The sequence below is a fragment of the Podarcis bocagei genome (genome assembly GCF_964188305.1).
Source record: "Podarcis bocagei genome assembly, chromosome: 5".
NCBI classification, from domain to species: domain Eukaryota; kingdom Metazoa; phylum Chordata; class Lepidosauria; order Squamata; family Lacertidae; genus Podarcis; species Podarcis bocagei.
In genome coordinates, this window is record NC_138129.1 from 44,974,177 (window position 1) to 44,995,206 (window position 21,030).

The following is a 21,030-nucleotide window of genomic DNA, read 5'->3' on the forward strand; positions in this document are numbered from 1 at the left end:
TTTATTCTGTTTCATAGCAATGCAAACTTTGCAATGCAGGGGTGACTTCCGGGTTGGCGCGATCTGGAAATGGCGGATTCCCTCCGAGCTGCGGAGGGAATCGGCTCAACTGAGGACGGGTCTTGCCGCGCCGGCGACGCGGGGACCCTCAAAAACCGCAGGCGCTGAAGCCTGCGGACTGAAGACTCGGTGGGCACCTTAAGCGCCCCCCCGATTCACGAAGAGCCTTTTTAAAGGCTGCGGAGAGGATACGGAGGGTGGTGTGATGCTGAGAGTCGATCGCTACCTCGGTTGAGCGAAGCTGCGAGCCATGACTGGAGAGCGCTGATTCCCTTCCTTGAAATTCGGACTGAAAAGAATAACCCGTGAGTAAAACGGAATTGGACTTTATGAATATTATCCCGTGAATTTGAGACGACCGGGGGGTCTGCTAAAAGGAAGTCCACACCCCCCCTTCTTGCAGACGATCTAAAGCAACGATATAAGAACTAAGCTGGAGTGCCTACCCTTTGTGGGGTGAGTTGAAAAAGACATTAACTTCCAAGATTTGGCAAAAAGAAATTTTTAGCTGGAGAGTGGAGTGTTGGAAGCTTTCTTTCAGTTGTAAACCCCCCCCCCCCGGGCCCGGGAGCGTCCTGCTTTTGAGCTTGTGGAAGAGGTGCGGAGTTTGACAGCTGTCAAAGCTGTCAAACGGACAGTTTAAGTGGAAAAATCGTTATTTAAGATCCCTCTGGATTAAAATGAGTTGCAATTGAGTTAAAATTGTTGGAAACAAAGTAATAACAATAAGTTGGAGGATTGTTGGAGAAAGATTACTAAGTAACCAGATTCCCTCTAGGGGGAATTCTGTGAAATTACAATGGCTGTGGATGGAAAGTTACTAGTGGAAATCGAAAGAATGTTTCATCTGGTGGGAGTCTTACAAGAGCAGAGTCTGGCTATGAATAAACAACTTATGACCTTGACTTCTGGAACAAGCAGCTCTGCTGAATGTATTGAGGACCTGGATGAGAAAGAATCCACAGCTGAATCGGAAATGATATCTAAAGAAGTGGAAGAGACTAAACAAGAAAAAGAGAAAGTAAAGTTGGAAAGTACCAACCAGAAGCTGACATCTGTGGAATATAAACAAGGAGACTTTTGGATTACATCTAACACAAATCTGCGAAAGATGCAAAAGATGAAGGAGGAGGCCCCGGGAGTTTATGGAACACAGGAACTTAAAATAAAGAAATATGATGGGGGCCTCCACTTTGACTTTGACTCTGAAGATGCAGACTTTGTGGAAATTTTCCAGCAGCTGTTTCCAAATGTTCTTGTGGGAAGAGAATATGGTTGGATGGTGACAGAACTTTTTCGAGATTCGACGACCGACATAAAGGATTACCAACAAGACCGGCGGAGAGGGACTGAAAGAGACTTGAAAGCCTCGGACGTGAGGAACCCAGGCTAAGAACTGATATTTTGGATATGTACTGGGAAGGGACGAAAACCGGGGATGGGAGGGAGGGAAGAATAGAATTGTAAAAACACTCAAGACCTTTGGGTTTAGTTAATATGACTTTTATTTAAGACAAATTGGGAAATCAATGGAAGAGAATTTGAGTCCAACTTAGAAAAAAATTACTTTTCTTTATAAAAGAGGTAATTTTAAGATGATTAAGAAGAGAAATACCAATTTGCTGACACAATTTTGGGAATGGGGATGCATGAAGGGGGTGGGGGGAAGTCAGGGAACAAGGTTAGGAAAGTAGGATTTTCTGAAATTATACATGTTTTTGTCTTTTGTCTTTTTTGTGTGTATTTGTCTTTATAAAAGGTGAAAAACCAATAAAAAATTCTATTAAAAAAAACACAAACTTTGCAATGCAGGTTTGAAATTGAGGGATTGGACCACCTTTTTATTTTACAGAGTAGACCCAGCCTACCTACTTATTATCTTGGGATCTCACCTCAACTGTCCCATCAGCACAAGGATTGCCTCCACCTGTGTGTGCCCTATCGCCCCAAATTGGTTCCTAGAAACCTCCCAAAAAATTACAAGGGGAAGGGGGGGGGAGTTCTATTGGCCAGGCAGAAATCCTTGCACTGATGGGACCATTTACTTAGTGCTAAAACCAACCCCATGCAGAACTTGTCTGAGGCCCGGGGCAGGATTCCTGTTAGAATAAAATTATAAACTCAAACAAAAAAGCAGGCAGTCTCTGGTGGCCCCCACCCCCAGCTTAGCCTTCCAAGGTCCGGGGCAAGTGTACACAATGCCCCCCTCCCCCTTCCCTGCTTTGCATGGGCCTGGCTACAACCCCCCAGGATTCAACCTTTAGCTTTCATTAGGTTAACAGAAATCAATCAGAAGTATTTAGAAAATTAATTTTCACTTTAGTTTGTATTTTATTTTAATCAAACGATTGCACACGTATACCATTAATTAGAAGGCTCCAGAACATATTAAAACCTCCCATAGCAACGTTGATAACATAATTAAAAACAAGTTAAGAAGCTTTCAGTCTACAAGACACAATAAAAATGGGTAAAAGGAGGCAGAAAAGAAGCAGACTCAGGCATCCATTCTTGAAGTCTTGCAATAATCCAGCTGGAATAGAAGCAGTTCAGGGAGAAGAGGAGCCAATAGACCTAATCACTTTGCCTGACCACAATGGAACCAGATCTTAACTCTCCCTCCACTGTAGCCTGCCACAACCACATAGTGCACCTGAGCACATGCCAAGTGTTTTCTTCACAGCACTAAGCAATTACGACCTGCTCCATTATCACACATTTAGGGCCAAATTGCATGTTATGTGAACAACATATATGTGCCTTTAAAAGCAGCTGTTGTTTTTTAAAGCTGGAGATGGCTTAGAGACAGCTTTAACCTTTTAGGCAATTGTGGTCCTGATCCAGTTTGAGTGTGTGTTCGTGCATGCAACAGAGGTTCAAAAGCTACTAATATTTTCCTCCTGCATTAAAATCTATGGCAGCAACTACTGGAGAAATAAGGTGGTGTTTGTACAAATTGAATTTTGAAGCATGAATTTTGCCAGGATTACAGTGTTTGAAGAGGGAGCCACCTAATGGAGTCCATGTGCAATAAGTATTTCTTTCGTTTTAGAATATAATAGTGACACGGAGGCACCAATGTTTTGGGGGCCCAGGGCACTTTTGGAAACTTGAGAAACTTTTGTGAGCACCCCACACACTCACACACATCACACAACCACACACACTTTGCAACTGACCAATCAATGACATACCATATAGCCCCACCCACCACTGCAACAATGCAACCTTCTGATACGACAAAATTCCACACAATCACATTCCTTGCAATCATCCTCCACAGCAATCACTCACACAGCCCTCAACCACACAACGCAACACAACCGTACAATACATGCTTTACTACCACACACCTCATGTAACCACAGAACTCCTCCTGCTCCCACAGCCACACACACCCTTTTCAGCCATACAACGAGAACTAACAATTACATTCAAAAAAATCATTCCTGCAAAAAAGCTACTTTCATGTTTAAGAGACCCTAATATTTCAATACATTTGCTTTTCAAAAACCAGGAAAATTAAAGGATTAAAAATATATATGCTGGTTTAATTCTTGAGTTGACTCAAACTCAACAAAACCAGGAAATTAGAAGTCAAGGTTGATACCTTAACAACTGGGCCCCTCCATCAACCACGATGTTGTGCAATGTTACAAACTGTGCTTTCTTACAACTTACCCTTCATGCACCCCCTGCCTTTCCTTGGTCCTTCAGGCCCAAATCCAGAAGCGAAGGATGGAGTGCCTGGGACCAGCAAAGACATCCCACATTGTCCTGATTCTGTAATATCTGAGCCTTAGACAAATTCTCCTGTGTGTTGGTCCAAACCTACATGTGGGCTTGGAAGCACACCAGCTGCATCCTCCACAAGAGGCCTTGATTTGCACAAAAGGCTGTGTTATTGTGCAGCACAATTAATATGCAGCAGATACTCTGCCAGAATAAAGAGGGTCGAAAGGTCAGGACCCAGAGGGGGCATCTGCAAAAGTGCAAAAAGTCCCCAAACTACAATAGCAGCAGGTGGTGGTGTCAGGCTGGGGGAGTTTGGTGGTGGTGGGGAATCAAGAATGGAAGGTCAGCTACAGAGCAACCCAGGGATCCAGAACTGGACTAGTTGTGAATCTTGAAGAAGATGCTTTAGAACAGGATATCAAGTCAAAAAGCTGCACAGAGCCGTTGTTTCATGGAAGGAAATTGCAAGGTGGAGTCTCAGAAAAGGAACCTCAATTGATCTGTCAATCTTTTCTAGCAAGTATCTTGACAGTTGCACATTAGGATTAAAGGAAAAGGAGAAGACGTACTGAGTGAATGCTTAATTTTTTAAAAATAGCACTAGAGTCATTGATTCCTCTTCCCAGCACTGGCAGATCAAGGATTAATGGTGCTTATGCAGCCCAGCACTAGATATACTCAAGTAAATGAGAAGGACTACGGTAAGTTGAAAAAGGGAGAAAGAGGGGGCAGTCCAAGGGAGCAGTCCAGCAGCATCACTATCTTCCTGGCAGTGAAATTAATACCAGGGTCACTTTGTCTTGAAATCTGTTCCCCTTAAGCTTATGGTGCCAGCTGGAGGTTGCTGCTCCATTCAGTAGAAGCGGCCTGTGGGCAGGCGAGGCAGGCAGAAATAAGCACTGGGGAAGAGGCTCAGGTTGATGGGGTTGCCGTCCAAGCGGATGTCCTCCAGAGCCCGGCGGATGTGGCTGTGGTCCCTGCTGTTGCAGAACGTGTCTACGTGCATGGTCTGGATGTTGTTGTTCTAGGGAAGGAAATTGAGAAGCGAAGACGATCACCAGGTGGGGCTGGTGGAGGAGAGTGGGGGGGGGAATCACCAACACTCATAGATCAAGAAGAGGCTCAAAGTTATTAGTGTTTTCCCTTGTTCTGAATTCTGAGACTCCACGGGAAAAGCAGACCAATCAGTAAGCCTTGGGGGCATGATAGCTAGCTGGAAAGGGCCTTCACCACTATAGACCAGGGTGGACTACAACCTGGACTTCAAAACACTTAGGCCTGATTGAATGCATCCAGGTCTCTTGCGGGGCATGGCGTTGGTCATGGAGGTTGGCAAGAGACCCCATTTAGGGTTCAATCGCAATTGCAAGACAGGGAAAGAATATCAGTAGGTACAGATCACATGCAATTAGAGAAATAATGGCAAAGATAATGCATGAGCCCATATTATAACTGCTCGTTTCTTTTTAACAGTAATCCAAAAGGAAATGAATGGCAAATGACTGAGCCTCTCAGAGGCTTGTGCTTTGGCTGTTGGTGTCCTCTCCCTCTCTCATTTAAAGAGTTCATCGTCACTCTCTCACCTGTAGATGCAAAGACCTCAGTCTCTCAGGTAGCAGCATGGGGATGTAGTCCAGTTTGTTGTCAGACAGATGAAGGAACTCCAGCTTCTTCAGATCCTGAAAGCAGAAGGAAGAAGGACCATCAGCCCTTGCCTCCTTGAGTGTTCAAGTGAGGCATCCCAGGATTTTCAATGGAAATGTGAGATTTCAAAAGAAGTCAGCTTGGCTAGGCCCTAGCAGATTGAAATCCAGGACAAAGCAGCTAAGGGTTCATGCAGGGGTAAAAATCTAACCCAACAGGAAGCTGGGCCTCCACAGATGATAGGAGGAACCCAAAATATTATATCAAATTGTGGTTCCTCATAAGGATGTCAGAGAATTCCATCCTAAGCAGCCATTGGAGCAGATATTGCTATAGTTTGCATATCTACCTGTTCAGGAGCTGTGTTCAACTGATGGTGAGTGGGTGTCTTCAAATCCTGCTTTCTCTGGCAAACCTCTAAGCACCCAGCCAACCTAATAGGATTTAACCACTGCCCCATCTCTGCCTCAATCAGCAAGTGCAGGTGTGAAATCAATAATAGTGACAATAATTATGACAGAACTTATGAAAAAAATATAGCAGACAGACAGCAAGATGCTGGGAATGAGCTACAGCAGAAAAGAAAAGATTTTTATGAATAAAATTATGAATAATTTTTTATGAATCCATACAGGTTGGAATAGAAATGGCTGCCTTCTTACCTTTAAGCACCCAGGCCAAGAGACAAGCTCAACAAACAGATGGCAAAAAGTCTTGGGTGCTCTGGAGCCTGCTAAACGTCTGTTACATAGGATGTAGTACAAATGAATATTGATTTTCTACAGCTTTATATTATGTTTTTTTGTTTGTTTGCATAAAACATAGGCAAAAGGTTAAATGCAGAGACCTCAAGGTAATAATAAGGGAGCCTCCATCCCCGGACCTTCCTGAATTCCACTGCTGGGTTCATCACCAATGGTTAATGTCTAAAGCAGGAGCAGCCAAAGTGATGCCCTCCAAATATTGATAGACATCGCCCCCAATAATCTGCTATGCTGTCTGGGGCTGATGGGAGTTAGGACAACATCTGGAGGACCCCACGTTGCCTACTCCTGTTCTAAAGCAAATCAAGAAACTGTTAGGATATTTCCGTTCCACCTTAAAAGGGAGCAGGCTTTGTGAGTCAGAGTCTGCGTATTTCCTGTTTCACAGGATGTTTCTGTTGTGTCTTTTGTTTTCGCTTTCTCTGTGTCTGGAGACACTGAAGCAGGCAGTCATGTTTTTCTTTGTTCTGATCAACGCTGAATAAAACTTGTAAATAATGCTCTCCTGCGTGCAACTTCTGCTGTGAATTATCTGCTGATAGAGAGCGTGCATCGGCTCTAGAATGTGGCAGGCTATTTCTGGAGCTCGTGTCGCTAATTGCTGATACTGTATCTACGGGAAATCAATGGACATCCGGACACGGCTTGGGGGCCATGATGGACTTTGTCTCCCTGGCAGTATCCCAACAGAAACCACAAGGAGAGGGCTCAAACCTGGTGATAATTCGCTCAAATCCCAGGTAGGGCTGTAGTGACTCAGTGACATGGCAAGCAGCTGCAATCAATGAGATTGATCAGCCTCTATAGCTCAGATCCATTAAGAGGTCCACAACACCAGGGGCAATCACTTTGTACCCTAGATCATGTGAATGCTTCACTCACGTTGTCTGTCCCCACTCCCCACCCCAAAACACTTGTGAAATGATGCAGAACATCCATGTGGAACAACCTTCTCTTACCAATACGGAATGAAAACAATCCAAAAAGGAGCAGCAAATAGTGGAAGGGGTCTTAATCTAGGCCTTGCAGCATTTGAGAGATATTTGAGTGATGCTCACCTTGAAGGCTTCTGGTTGAATGCCTGCACTCTGGATTGCATTAAAACGGGCGTCCAGATGCACAATGGAACTGGGCAACTCAGGCAGGGAAGTCAATTGGTTTTCAGGGAAGACAAGCTCTTGCAAGGAAGGCAGCATCCTGAAAGCGTCTTCATCCACCCAGGAAATAAAGTTGCTCGTGAGGTCAATTCGTTTCAATTTTGCTGTGAAAAAAATAGTTTTGGGAGCCAAATCACAGGCGATCACTTGGAAATCAGTTAATGCGTATCACTACCATAGTGTTTCCTATTTTAAATGAGACCACACATTCCTTCCAAGAGAGTGAGAGTAGACTGGGATGCACTTTCGCATTGGTAGTTGATGATAGCCCCTGTGAAAGCCCAATTTTGCATCACTTGCCTGTTCAACCCACCTCCCTCCCCTCACACACACACTTGTTGCAGTGATCTCTGGTGAACTGACAAGGTTAGGGGGAAATTGTCAATTTTGCAGATGCCACCAGCGGTTTGGTGCTGTTAATTACAATATTACTATGAACACCAGCACTGGAGTACATATATGCTATTTAAACAAAATAAAAACAGCTAAAGAAACATGCCACTGAAAAGCTGCTTCAACACATGCACAAAATGTAAGATAAAAGCAAATGTGCAGGATACACTCCTCTCTCAACATTTGGGAGCTGCAACTAGAATCTGGGATCTCTTTGGCGCAGGAGTGTAACACAGATTCAGCACCAAATAGGATCACTTCCTCTTTTTGACATGTTTGGTTGTATTTGTCTTTCTCTAGGGCTTTGATGGGGGTGGACTGAAATATTGAGCCCTCTGGTATTGTAACAGGATTGTATCCAGTGCTATGCCAACAAGTTTCCACTGGTGCAATGAGGACTTCTTTTCCTCTCCTCCCAACAAATCTGCTCTTAAGAGTACCCCTATTTCTCCTAAGCTGATTTGGGGGGGGGCAGACAAGGGGCTGGAAATGGCACAAGAAGAAGAGGAAGTTCTATTGTGCCAGAATTGAATATGACCTCTTCTTTTTTTAAAGAATCAAAATGAAATTAGCTGTTCTGACACTGATTTCTCACAAAAAACTTGCTTTCAACGCACAGCCCAGGAACTGCACAGCTGACAGGCTTTGTGAAGTGAACATGTTCTCTTCCACCAGTTTCCCCTGGTATTAAACAGTGTGAGATGCTAGCAAAATGCCAGCCTTTTCTTTTGGTATTGGCTCAAAACCTTCAAAGGTGAAAACCACATTCCTCTTGAGGCTTTCCACTGGCTGGGAATAGTGCATTACAAGGTCTCAAATGTATGTGCCTGGCAGAAATTGGTCAGTCTTTTCCATCTCCAGATCCTGGCATATTTATTTGTTAAGAAAAAGAATCTTTTAGGCCACAGTTATTTTGGGTTAATGTTCTGCAGCCACAAACACGAGGAAGCCTTTGTGCCTTACATATGCTGGCACCTGGCTGCAGAACAAGCAAAAGTCCTGAGGTTTTCTTTTGCATTTACACATAATTTGTGCACTAAAGATCATATACGACAGGAGTCAAATTAACATCAGGCTGTGCAAGAGAGAATAGTTTGGTGCTCATATGAATCCTATTCCAGATCTTTATTTGTTTTACATATGGTCGGAACTCAAAATAGTTGCCCAGTTGTTAATGGACTGGGGGATCAAAGGGTGAGTTCACCCAAATCCCACCAGGATGGGATGAATATAACCAGGTTATGTCCAGATGAACAGTGAAACTGGCTTTGTGTGATTGCTTCATCACACGCCCAGACTAGTAACTCAACTCACGGTTATCACTGCAGAATCCATTGTGATAGCACATAATAAAGGTGGATATCGTTCCAAGTAGTGCAGCAATTATGTCATACTCACTGCAACCCAGATTTTGCCCAGATTCATCCCATTCACATTTTCCAGCACACTTTCAGCCTGTTCACACATCCATTTAGCATTTGATAGCCACAGGGAAAGCCTGTAGGAATCTAGCCTATGCTGTGCCAGCTCTATGTGTCTTTCACCACGTCGCAGAATTTGTGGTGACATGCCCAAAACCAAATTCCTTTCCCACTGCTGCTTCCATGCACCTTGTGGCCATGAAAACAGGGCCTGATTGGGTCAGATTCTTGGCTTGCAATCTGGCAAGGACCCAATCTTCTTTCAGTCTGCATTATGAAATAAGAGCCAGTGTGAAAACAGACTCTGGTATTCAAATATCCACTTCCGAGACAAACGTGTAGCAAACACATTTCCCATTTCACCCTCAGGAGAGTAGAGAGGAAGAGCAGAGAGTTGCACAGGTGACTTTGCTTGTAACAGACAAGGCTGCCTAGATGGGGTGAAGCAGCTTGCAAGTGTGAGAACTGTAACCAGAAGCCCTAAGGAGTATAGCATACCAAGTCCGGTGAAGTCACTGGCCTGAATCTTGCTGATGTGGTTGAAGCGGGCATAGAAATATGTGGTCTCCAAGGGCAGAGGTGGGATGTGTTCTAGATCAGAGTCATCACAGTACACAGAGGTGCTGATGCACGCACAGACCAAACAGGTGGGAAGACCTAGAGACAGGGTAGAGAGTGTTAGTCAATATGGGCCTGATCAGTGAAAGAGTTTAGGAATGGCCCTCCACAGAGAGGGAGAAATCGTTGCTGAACCCAGTAATGATATATGTGGTGGGACAAAGCCACAGAGCTGCTCTCCTGAGGCCAGCACTGCTACAGCTTAACCTGGATTACACTGGGATGGGCCAGAGTGGTGGTGTGATTGTGGCTGCACAAACACACCAGCAGAGGAAATTGGGTGCTCTAGCTGGGGTATCCATATCCTGGCCACCCTGCCTCACCCCAGCACTGCCCAGGTAAGCTGAGCAACGCCATTGACAAGAGGCTGGCTCTGTAGCTCTGCCTCGCCATTTGGGCTGCTAGTGGTTGAGCTACAGTTTCCACCATTCCTAAGCACTGGCCATAATGGCAAGGGCTCAGAGGGAGATGGAGTTCAATAACATCTGGAAGGCCACAACTTCCCTATCCCTGCTTTAATGAATAAGACAAACATTTAATTCTTAGAGGATTAGAGCTACGGGACACATCCATTCTTTAAGTGCTCACATTTTGGTATTACTTTTTTTTAAAAAAAAATGCATTTTCCATTTTTCTATTTACACATCATACTTTCCCATCATGCATTGTTTCTGGTATTATTTTTTTAATTGAAATGGTGTTGCATTTTACTGTGTTCCTTTGTTTGCTAAACCGATCCTGAGAATTCTCCACCTGAAAAATCTTGTTAAACATTTGTCTCTTTTGAAAGCCATAACATAGTGAACTGTCAGCTGGACATTCATTTTATTATTTGTGTATATTGAATGAATGAATGAATCTTTATTTGCATCATCCACCAGCCATAGCAATAAAACAAACAAAATGTATATTTGTATTATTACAACAAGCAGCAGCAGCAGCAGCAGCAGCAGCAACAACAACAACAACAACAACAACAACAACAACAACAACAACAACAACAACTTATTACTTACACACACACACCATTTGACTAGGTTGCCCCAGCCACTCTGAGTGGCTTCCAACATCATAAAAACACAGCAAAACATCACACATTGAAAACTTCCTGATACAGGGCTGCCTTCAGATGTCTTCAATAAAGTCAGATAGCTGTTCATTTCCTTAACATCTGATGGGAGGGCATTTCACAGGGTGGGCGCCACTACTGAGAAGGCCCTCTGTCTGGTTCGCTCTAACCTCACTTCTCACAGTAAGGGAACTGCCAGAAGGCTCTCGGAGCTGGACCTGTCTGGGCTGAACAACGGGAGTGGAGATGCTCCTTCAGGTATACTGGTATATATTTATACCCCACCTTTCCCCAAAGGAGCTCAGGCTGGCATACATGGTTATGCTATGCACCTCACCAGGTAACCTTGAGCCAGTCACTTGCTCAGTCACACTTACTCAACCTAGGCTGCCTCACAGGTTTGTTGTGGGGATAATACAGGGGGAACAACCTTGTATTCTGCATTGAGCTCCCTGAGGAAAGGGTAAGATTGAAATGTATGAGATAAATGATAGATCTGCTATTTCTCCAAGACTCAAATATTTTCTGAAAACTGTGGGCATGGGATAGAAGGAATTGCCATTCTCATTTTGCTATCAGGTGAGAGGACGACCAAACAGCAGGCCAAGTTTTTATGATGTCCTGATATGGAAAATGTGGGGTGTCAGATTGGCTCTGTTCACAAGTGAGTGCTAAGTTCTTTTAAAAGGCAAAAAAGAGGAACAAATGAGTCAATTCCAATTAAAGAGACGAATCACAAACCACTAGTCCAAATAGCTGCTTAGCAATGAATCAGCCTGGGCCAAGTCCAATACAAAGGGTGCAACATTGCCTTATTAACCTTATGGTGTTACCCCAGGAATTTTGTTTGGCCTTTCATATTCAGAGAAACCCAACCGAAAGGAAATGGGAGTTATTTTTGCACTGAGAAATCATTGCTGCTGTTACGTCTGGAGCCAACAGCCCATTGCAGAGTCAAAGTGACAAGATTCCAGGCACCAATTAAAACTGCTTGAGTATTTAAAATAAAAAAGCCTCCTATTCAGAGGACTAAACAGACTCCAAATCTATTAGTGGAGGAGTTCAAAGCAGAAAGCCAACAATTTCGCTCAGCCTACTACTTAATTTGTCCCAGTTCAGAGTGGCAGAAAATGAATAAAGATATTTATCCCTCGCTACAGGATTTTAATTGTCACTAATCTAATTGCTACTCTGTCCGATTTTCGCTGCGTCGCTGCTCATTAAAGTCTTGGTGCTTTGCTGGTGTTTCTGTTTGTTTCTGAGCAGCTCCTTTATCAAGCTTCTCTCCTGTCTCAAACAAGGAGCCCAAGCCTGCTTGCTTTTTGAATGTACAAGCAGAGCAAATTTTGCTTTCTTTCCATCTGTTAGATGGATGGGCATAGGGCAGAGAGGGGATGAGGTGAAAAGAATCAGGCGCCTCTTTTCAATGTTCAACAGGGTGTGTTTGTTTATCAAAAGAATTGGGAGCTGCTTTTCCCATCAATTAAAATGCTCAAAGCTGGCATGCAGTTTGAAAAAACAACATAAGGACAACAAAGGAATACAAAAATAAACCAGGCAAGATATAAAAGCTGGCAGCAGAGATAAATACAACACTAGCAGCATCATTCCCTTAAAAAGAAAAAAAGAAAAAAGCAGGATTTACTTGAACAGAATTTTTTGTTTTATGGTGGAAGAAGGATGCTTATTACCATAATATATTATTCATTAAATTGGTATCGCACATCTGAAGATCACAGGGAGGTTCACAACAGAAAAATACAAAATGAGAACACAAAATACATAATAAAAGACACAATAAAACAAAAACTAATCAATAGTCCCACAAGCACATTTAAAAGGCCGCAGAATATTAATCAGCCAAAGACTTGGTTACAATGAAAAGTTTTCGCCTAGCACCCACAGTTATGAAGGAGCCAGGTGAGCCTCCCTGGGGAGAGCATTTCACACATGGGGAGCCACCACAGAAAAGGTCCATTCTTGTGTCCATTTGTGGAGGAGGCACATGAAGAAGATTCCTATGGGAAGAGGTGGTCCTTGAAGTATTGCAGTCCTGAGCTATTTAAGGCTTAGGTCAAAACTAACACTTTGAATTGGGCCCGGAAACTAATTGGCAGCCAGTGCAGTTGGGCCAGAATTGATATAATATGCTCAAACTGTCTTGCCCCGGTGAGCAACCTGGCTGCTGAATTCTGCACCAGCTGAAGTTTCTGAACTGTCTTCAGAGGCAACCCTATGTATCATGTGTTGCAGTAGTCTAACCTAAAGGTTATCAGAGCATAGATAACAGATGTTAGGCTATCCCTGTCTAGATAGGGGCAAAGCTGAGCCACCAGCCCATCTGATAGAATGTATTCCATGCCACTAAGGCCGCCTCAGCTTCAAGTAACAGCAAAGGATTCAGGCGGACCCCCAAGCTGAGTTCCCGCTCCTTCAGAGGGAATGTAACCCCATCAAGAAGAAGGAAACCATCCAGTCTGGGGAACCACCCAATAACAGTGCCTCAGCCTTATCTGGATTGAGCTTCAGTTTGTTGGCTCTCATCTAGTTAATCACTGAGGCAACACAATGGTCCATCCCATCTACTGCCACACCTGCAGATGTAAAGGAGAAGTAGAGCTGTACTCCAAAACTCCAGATAACCCAACTCAATGTTTTTGTGTATATGTTAAACAGCAAGTCTGAAGCAGATGCTGCCGAATATATGCGGATTTTTTAGGGCTTTGCAGGCAAAGATGATCAGGTGTTTAGTGATTTATTTATTTCTGGATGTTCAACTTCAATAAGCTTTTAATATTTAGTGATCTGTTGCTTTTAGACTGTTTCTTATTTAACCATCACTTGTCCCCTTTGAGCTAAAGACAAGGAAGCTATCATCACAGCGAGGACCCAAAAGAATAAAGGAGCCATTCATTCCCAGATGTGACAAAACATCCCTTCCTTGGGCCTTCAGGTATTGTGTGATGCCTTAAGCCTAACATGGCACTCCAAACAGTCATGAATTGTAGCTATTGAGGAACCCATCCTGTACGGATATGAAGAAACACACAGATGCTTCACATTCCTCAAGAGACCCCAGCATTACAACTGGGGCAATATTTCACCAGCTGCTTCATGCTGAAATTTCCTGCGCAGCATATGCCACCCTTATCCTTAGTTTTTGTTCCATGCAGAAAGACTAATGGTTTTGAGTGCCGGTGTTTTACTCACCCTGATCTGTTATGGACCCAAACAGGCCTGGTCCCTGAGGCCTGGCAGCCGTGGAAGTTGGTGGGCTCTTTTGTGGAATTTCAGTTGCCCCAGTTGTTGTGCTCAGAGGCCCCGCCAAGCTCTTGGTCGCAGGAGGCAGGGTGCCAACCTCAATCTGTTAGTAAAGCAAGGGTCTTGTGATTGCATTAGTTATGATGCTCAGAGTCTATTTTACAGAGGGGGAAACCGAGTCATATGTAGGGCAGAAGTTTCCAGATTGGTCTTCTAAGGGTGATTCATACATAATGATGTTTTTCTTCTGCACACAAACATTTCAGGTGTCCCTTGCTGGGGTAATGTTACATAGTCTAATGTTCCCAGCAGCTGAAAGGAAATGTCACCCTTCTTGTGGAAATTGCAGTTCACCATATTAGAGGCCAGTTGATTATCACAATACATTTCTTTATGTATGGATGCAGGGGTCTTGATCTGGATCAGGACCCTGGTAGCAGTGGGTAGGCAGAGAGGGAGGCTTTAACGTTTTGTCACCTGCTGCAGTTCTGACCAAGATTTGTGTCTGCTACTTGCATTGGGAAGAAAAGCTCTCATTTGCACGACTGGACATTTTCCTTCCAATGCAAATAGCCGTTGGAGGGGGGATCCAGACTAAGGTTGCACTGGTGGACAAAGGGTTAAAACCTCCTACCTGCATATACAGGGGCCTCAGTCTGGATCAGGTACCTTTTTATATGAAAAAATCGAATCATTCAATTAATTGCAGAAACGGCATCTCATTTAGTTTGTTTCTGAGGGCTAAATCATAAGTTACATTAAAATGTTGCTTTAACTAGTAAATGTAGTTGGTTATGAGAGGGGGAGAGGGTGACAGAATCGGAACAGAACAGTGGCATGTGGAGAATTTGAGATCTTAACCCTCCTCCTGCAGTCTCCGAATCCCCCTCTTGGCTGCAATTGGATGGAATCTCCCTTTGGTGTCGTTTTTGTTGGCGCCATGGCAGGGGAGGAGAAGGTCCCCCTCCCAGCATACTATGGTCCTGATCTGAATCTCCCCACTCCTACTGCAGTGGCATGCAGTTGCTCTTTAAGACTTTGGTCTCCTTAAGCATATTTATGGCTGCCTATGAACTGCCCCGACAATAGCGTTGGTGAAGGATTTATAGACTATGTCTACATATAAGTGTGGACACACTGTACACCCAGAATTGTGATTTGGCCCAAGGGTAATCCAAATTCTGCAAGCAGAATATACCAGTTTGCATGTGTACACTATATACACAACCATCTGGCAAGAGTTAGTGGGTTGTTACAAAGGCAGAGTATGAATATTGGGGACAGCTAAATTATTGGGAGGCACTTAAAGCTGCGATTCTGAGCAGGACAAACAATCTGCTGAATAACAGACCTCACATTTCAGTGGCAATTCTATAGTACCTTTGATGCCAGGTCCCCATAATCGTAGTTCTCTTCATAGTTACTGAGATCGATGACCTCTCCATAGTTGTCCAGGTTGAGGTCATAGTTGCCTAAATCCAGGCTGTCATAAGTGGCAGATGTGTGCTTCTCCTTCTTCTTTCCATCTTCCTTCAGTGGAACAGCCAGAGCCAGAGCAAGGGCAGATATTATGCCCACCAAGGCTGCAGTCTGCATCCTGTGCCTGAGTGGGGAGAAAGAAGAGCAGGAGCACCATAAGAAAGCCAGCACGAGGTGAGTACCATTCCTTGTTCTGACACAGACCCTTTGGCATGTTGGCCTACCTGGGCCTTAATTTTGCATCCATAAAAGTATGGGTATGTTGTAAGTATGAGTATGTTGTAAGAGACTCCAGTAAGATGGTGATGGGCAGAACCTTTCAAAACCTGACATCAGAGCATGGTCTAGAACCTGCTTTCAGTACCAAGTAGAGGAAAGAAAGGAGCTAGCTTTTGAACGTAAACTGAGTGCTTTCCTTCCACCACTGAGAAAACACCACCAAGACCCTGGTTCCCTATGAATCAAGAATTCAGGTTTGCAGTGAAACCCTCACACTGGGTTCCCCTTACAGACTCCCTTTTCGAGAATGCAGGGCAAAGCTGACTGGGTGACCTTGGGCTAGTCACTGCCTCTCAGCCTAACCTACCTCACAGGGCTGTTGTGGAGATAAAATGGAGAGTGAGGGAGCCACATACACCACACTGAGCTCCATGGAGAAAAATATAGGCTATGTGTGTAATAAAATAAGATAAATAAATAAAACCATGGGTTGTTGACCTGATCTAGTAGGCTCTTCTTATGTTCTGAGGCAGGAGTTGGCTGAGGGCAGACTGAGGTTGGTTTGCCCTTCTGGAGCAGCCTCCACTGTCTGTGGCAGAGCCAGATCCTAAGGAGCCTCAATATTGTTTTCTGCTCACTAGCCTTTTCTTCCTAGCACCACGCTTCCAACTCTGCCTTCTCAGTAATCTGGCTGCTGCTTTTTCCTGCTCCAACTCCTCATCAAAGCTTCCACTTTAGCTCCTTATTACTATACCTTCCAGTGCTTTCAGAGACCGCCTGACCTTGCCCTGCGGCACTTTCAAAAGGAGCTCCACTACAAGCTTCATAAAGAGCTTGCAGGCGGCAGGGAGTGGGGGGGGGGACAAGCAGTGGAGGTTCACAGCGCCAGGGAACAAATGGCTGAAGCTTCCAGCCCTGAGGGGATTATTAATCTCCTACCCCTTTCAGTCATTTTCATGCCTGACTGCTTTGCCGTGCTGGAGAGGCCCAGAGCAACTTCACCTCTTACTCACAAGCCAGATTTGACTGCAGCAGAAAAGGACGTTCAGACACAGGGTGGCAAAGCTTCAGAAAGAGGGAGTTAAAGCTTCCGCTGCCACCAGTGGGAATGCTGAGGCATCATTAGCAACTTGGTGAGTTGCAGACAATAAAGAGGATGCTTCTTCCTTAGGTCTTAACCTGCATTTTTGCAGGTTGCCCTGCAGATTGCCAAGTGCATGAACCCTGTCAAAAGCTATTTTTGGTTCAGTTCACAGCCGAGGAAATGAAAGCATGACTAGGAGATGCAATAGCTTATTATTATTATTATTATTATTATTATTATTATTATTATTATTATTATTATTATTATTATTATTTTATTAATTTATTCTCAGCCACTCTGGGCGGCTTCCAACAGAATATTAAAATACAATAGTCCATCAAACATTAAAAGCTTCCCTAAACAGGGCTGCCTTCAGATGTCTTCTAAAAGTCTGGTAGTTGTTTTTCTCTTTGACATCTGGTGGGAGGGTGTTCCACAGGGCGGGTGCCACTACCAAGAAGGTCCTCTGCCTGGTACTCTGTAACTTGGCTTCTCGCAGCGAGGGAACCGCCAGAAGGCCCTTGGCACTGAACCTCAGTGTCCGGGCAGAACAATGGGGGTAGAGACGCTTCTTCAGGTATACTGGGCCGTGGCCGTTTAGGGCTCTAAAGGTTAGCACCAACACTTTGAATTGTGCTCAGAAACGTACTGGGAGCCAATGTAAGTCTTTCAAGACTGGTGTTATGTGGTCTCGGTGGCCGCTCCCAGTCACCAGTCTTGCTGCTGCATTCTGGATTAGTTGTAGTTTCCAGGTCACCTTCAAAGGTAGCCCCACATAGAGCGCATTACAGTAGTCCAAGCGAGAGATAACTAGATCATGCACCACTCTGGCAAGACAGTCTGTGGGCAGATAGGGTCTCAGCCTGTGTACCAGATGGAGCGGGTAAACAGCTGCCCTGGACACAGAATTGACCTGTGCCTCCATGGACAGCTGCGAGTCCAAAATGACTCCCAGGCTGCACACCTGGTCCTTCAGGGGCACAGTTACCCCATTCAGGACCAGGGTACCAGGCCATCACCTTCCTTCCCAATTGGCAAAACAAAACAAAAAGGATCCAAAACCTTTAAGGGAACAGGACTAGAACCCATAGCCTTGGCCACCTACAAGGAAGAGGTCCAGTGGTTGAGGCATTCTGAGTCTGGTACAAAGTTTCCCCTCTGAACAATGTGATGAAGAGACAGAGACTGAGTGACAGAATTTAAAACCGATTAACTTCTCTTGGAATAAGAATCTGTTTTGTTCGGAAGATGCCAGTGCTTGGACAGCAGCCATTTTTGAATCGTAATGTGTTTGCCAACGCATTTATTCCATCTGTTTGTGTATTTATGATTAATAATAATAATGATTATATATATAGAACCATCAATGTACATGGTGTTTACACAAGCCTAGGTGCATGCACACAGACACACAAATTCAAATATGTTCCCACAGCAATGCATCACATATGTCCAATACTTGCAAACAGACACAGAAGCTCGCCCACAGAAGCATACAAGAAGCCTACATTATTACATTTACTTAAGCTTGTTTCAGGCACAATTATAAATGCTGGTTTTAACCTTCGGATCCCTAAATGGTTTGGGACCCAGATATTTGAATCTAACCTTTAGGATCTGGAAGAGCTAACTTGTTTTCTAGGCACCCTTGACTTTGGAGATTTGGCTGATAGCAACAGGGGAAAGGTCATTCTTCGTGATGATGCTCCCAACCTTATGGAACACCCCCCCCTTTCGATTTGTCAGATATGAATGACATTTATGCCATTCAAATGCCACAGCTTCTGATGGTTTTGTTTAAGGTATGGTTTTTTATATGCTGTGGTTATACATTTGTTATACAGTTTCTACTTTATTGGTTAATTTCTGCTGTCTTTCTTACATTGTATCGCCTTTGCGGTTGCGTGGATAGTGGTTCTTTAGACTTTTGCAATGCAGTGTTTACTTCAGTGAACCACCTTGTAGACCATCAGGCAGGAAAGTGGTATATAGATATTTAAATGTATTTAAATAATAAAATAGGCACACACATGACTATTCTACAGGAATGCATATGTGTAGGTAAAAAAAGGATAAAGCACCACTGGACGGTTAAGTCCAGTCAAAGGCGACTATGGGGTTGAGGTGCTCATCTCGTTTGCGTTTGTCCACAAACAGCTTTCCAGGTCATGTGGCCAACATGAGTAAACCGCTTCTGGTGCAACAGAACACCGTGACGGAAACCAGAGCACATGGAAATGCTGTTTACCTGCCTGCTGCAGTGGTACCTATTTATCTACTTGCACTGGCATGCTTTTGAACTGCTAGGTTGGCAGGAGCTGGGACAAAGCAACGGGAGCTCACCCCATTGTGGGGATTCGAACCACCAAACTTCTAATCGGCAAGCCCAAGAGGCTCAGTGGTTTAGACCAGAGTGGCACCCGCGTCCTAGCATAGGTGTACTCACACATCTGTGTGCACACACAGCCTTTAGGATCTGGAAGAGCTTGCCAGAATATGAAAACATTATCAGAGGTGCTCTATCTCTCTTTCTCTCTCTCTCTCTCTCTCTCTCTCTCTCTCTCTCTCACACACACACACACACACACACACGAGTCTTTAATTGATAGGTGGATGTACATATCTGAGTAGAAATCTGTTTGTAACATCCATTTCTGCCCCCTCCCCCATGCATACATACGGACACAAGTAAATTTAACCCTAAAAGAGAACATTCTAGTAAGGTGCCTTTAAGTGAGGACTGTGGTCATTACTCCCCACAGATCTTCCATTGATCATATCCAGCACTGGGACTATCATGGCCAGCTTTTGAGCCTCATCCTGCAGGAAAAACTCGTGCTTTGTGTAATAGTCCCAATCCCTGGGTAGTTTTCATGCCTGTAACTTCTCTGAACCAAGCCTGAAAGATCTTGAGCTCTGCTTGTTAGCAACGAAGAGGGAAGGGGAAGAGGAGCAAATTATTGACATACATACCACTTTTGCTGCTTGCCTGCCTTGAGAGAAGAGGCTCGGTGTTCCTGTAGCACCAAGTGTGATGGGACTGAAAAGCTTTTAATGAGAGTGGTGGCAGTGAGGAGGGAACACAACTGTGCAGATGTGAGGGGTGGGCAGGGGCAGGCAGAAAGGGCAGCCAATCAGGGTGATGATTATTCAGCCCATCTGTCACCAGGCTACCCCTCCCATTTTACCCCCCATGGCTACCTTAACAAAGTCCACCAGAGAGCAAACATGCTCAGTTAAACCTTTTCTCCAAGAAGCTGGTCTTGTTGTTGGGATGAAATGCTGGAGGCCTGGGAGTGACATTTCAGACTCTGTTGCAATTGTGTGTAGGTTTGGAAAGTTAGCAGCTGGTCTGTAGTGTGGGGATGATTTCAACTCACACAGAACACCCTGGGGACAAACACTGCTTCTGGGAACCTTCCTAAATACAGTGGTACCTCAGTTTACGAACTTAATTCCTTCCAGAAGTCCGTTCTTAAAGCAAAGCATTCTTAAACCAAGATGTACTTTTCCTACTGAGGCTTCCCACTGCCCTTTCACTGTTTGGTTTCCATCCATTTTCCAGGACAAAGTTTGCTAACTGGAACACTTACTTCCGGTTTTGCGGAGTTCATTCACCGAATAGTTCGTTAACAGGGCTGTTCGTAGACCGAGGTACCACTGTATTTCAAATTATATTAGTGCCTGACTAAAGCATACTACTACTACTACTACTACTACTACTACTACCACCACCACCATCACCAATAATAATACTATATCTCTTACTTGCAATAATGGCTTCTTAGGGTTATTTTTAGGGTCATGGTGACCTCCAAAATGCTAGTATTGTATGTCTGTGTGGTGGTGGGAGGGATTCAAGCACATAATTTTGGCTTGCTCACTTAAAGTGGATTAAATTGCTCTGCTGCCCAAGCAAGGCAGGTGATATATAGATTAGATAGATAAATAGATAGGTGATGATAGATAGATAGATAGATAGATAGATAGATAGATAGATGATAGATATAGATATAGATATAGATATAGATATAGATATAGATGTAGATGTAGATGTAGATGTAGATGTAGATGTAGGTGTAGGTGTAGGTGTAGGTGTAGGTGTAGGTGTAGGTATAGATGATAG

At 44.2% G+C, this 21,030-nt stretch overlaps 1 protein-coding gene across 2 annotated transcripts; it reads right to left on the reverse strand.

The window, feature by feature from the left end:
- Positions 1–2,329: 2,329 nt before the first annotated feature.
- OPTC (opticin) lies at positions 2,330–20,801 on the reverse strand. Of its 2 annotated transcripts, none has more exons than XM_081195291.1 (7): positions 19,878–20,801; positions 15,503–15,725; positions 14,072–14,225; positions 9,673–9,831; positions 7,262–7,464; positions 5,379–5,474; positions 2,330–4,819 (listed from the first exon to the last, which is right to left on the reverse strand). In XM_081195291.1, exons 2-7 carry the CDS (start codon positions 15,716–15,718, stop codon positions 4,649–4,651), a joined length of 999 nt encoding a protein of 332 aa, XP_081051417.1. In that variant the 5' UTR covers positions 15,719–15,725; positions 19,878–20,801; the 3' UTR covers positions 2,330–4,648. The 2 variants fall into 2 exon arrangements, with proteins under 2 accessions (XP_081051417.1, XP_081051418.1); XM_081195292.1 differs by lacking the exon at positions 19,878–20,801 and adding an exon at positions 16,319–16,811.
- Between the last annotated feature and the right edge of the window lie 229 nt (positions 20,802–21,030).

What these genes read in the sequence shown, in the direction of transcription:
- OPTC (XM_081195291.1), bottom strand. Translation starts at nt 15,718, where the DNA reads ATGCAGACTGCAGCCTTGGTGGGCATAATATCTGCCCTTGCTCTGGCT. An exon ending in TTCAACCAGAAGCCTTCAAG is followed by an intron (nt 5,475 to 7,261) that starts GTGAGCATCACT and finishes TTCTGCTTTCAG; the next exon opens with GATCTGAAGAAGCTGGAGTT. An exon ending in TGAGGTCTTTGCATCTACAG is followed by an intron (nt 4,820 to 5,378) that starts GTGAGAGAGTGA and finishes TTCCTTCCCTAG; the next exon opens with AACAACAACATCCAGACCAT.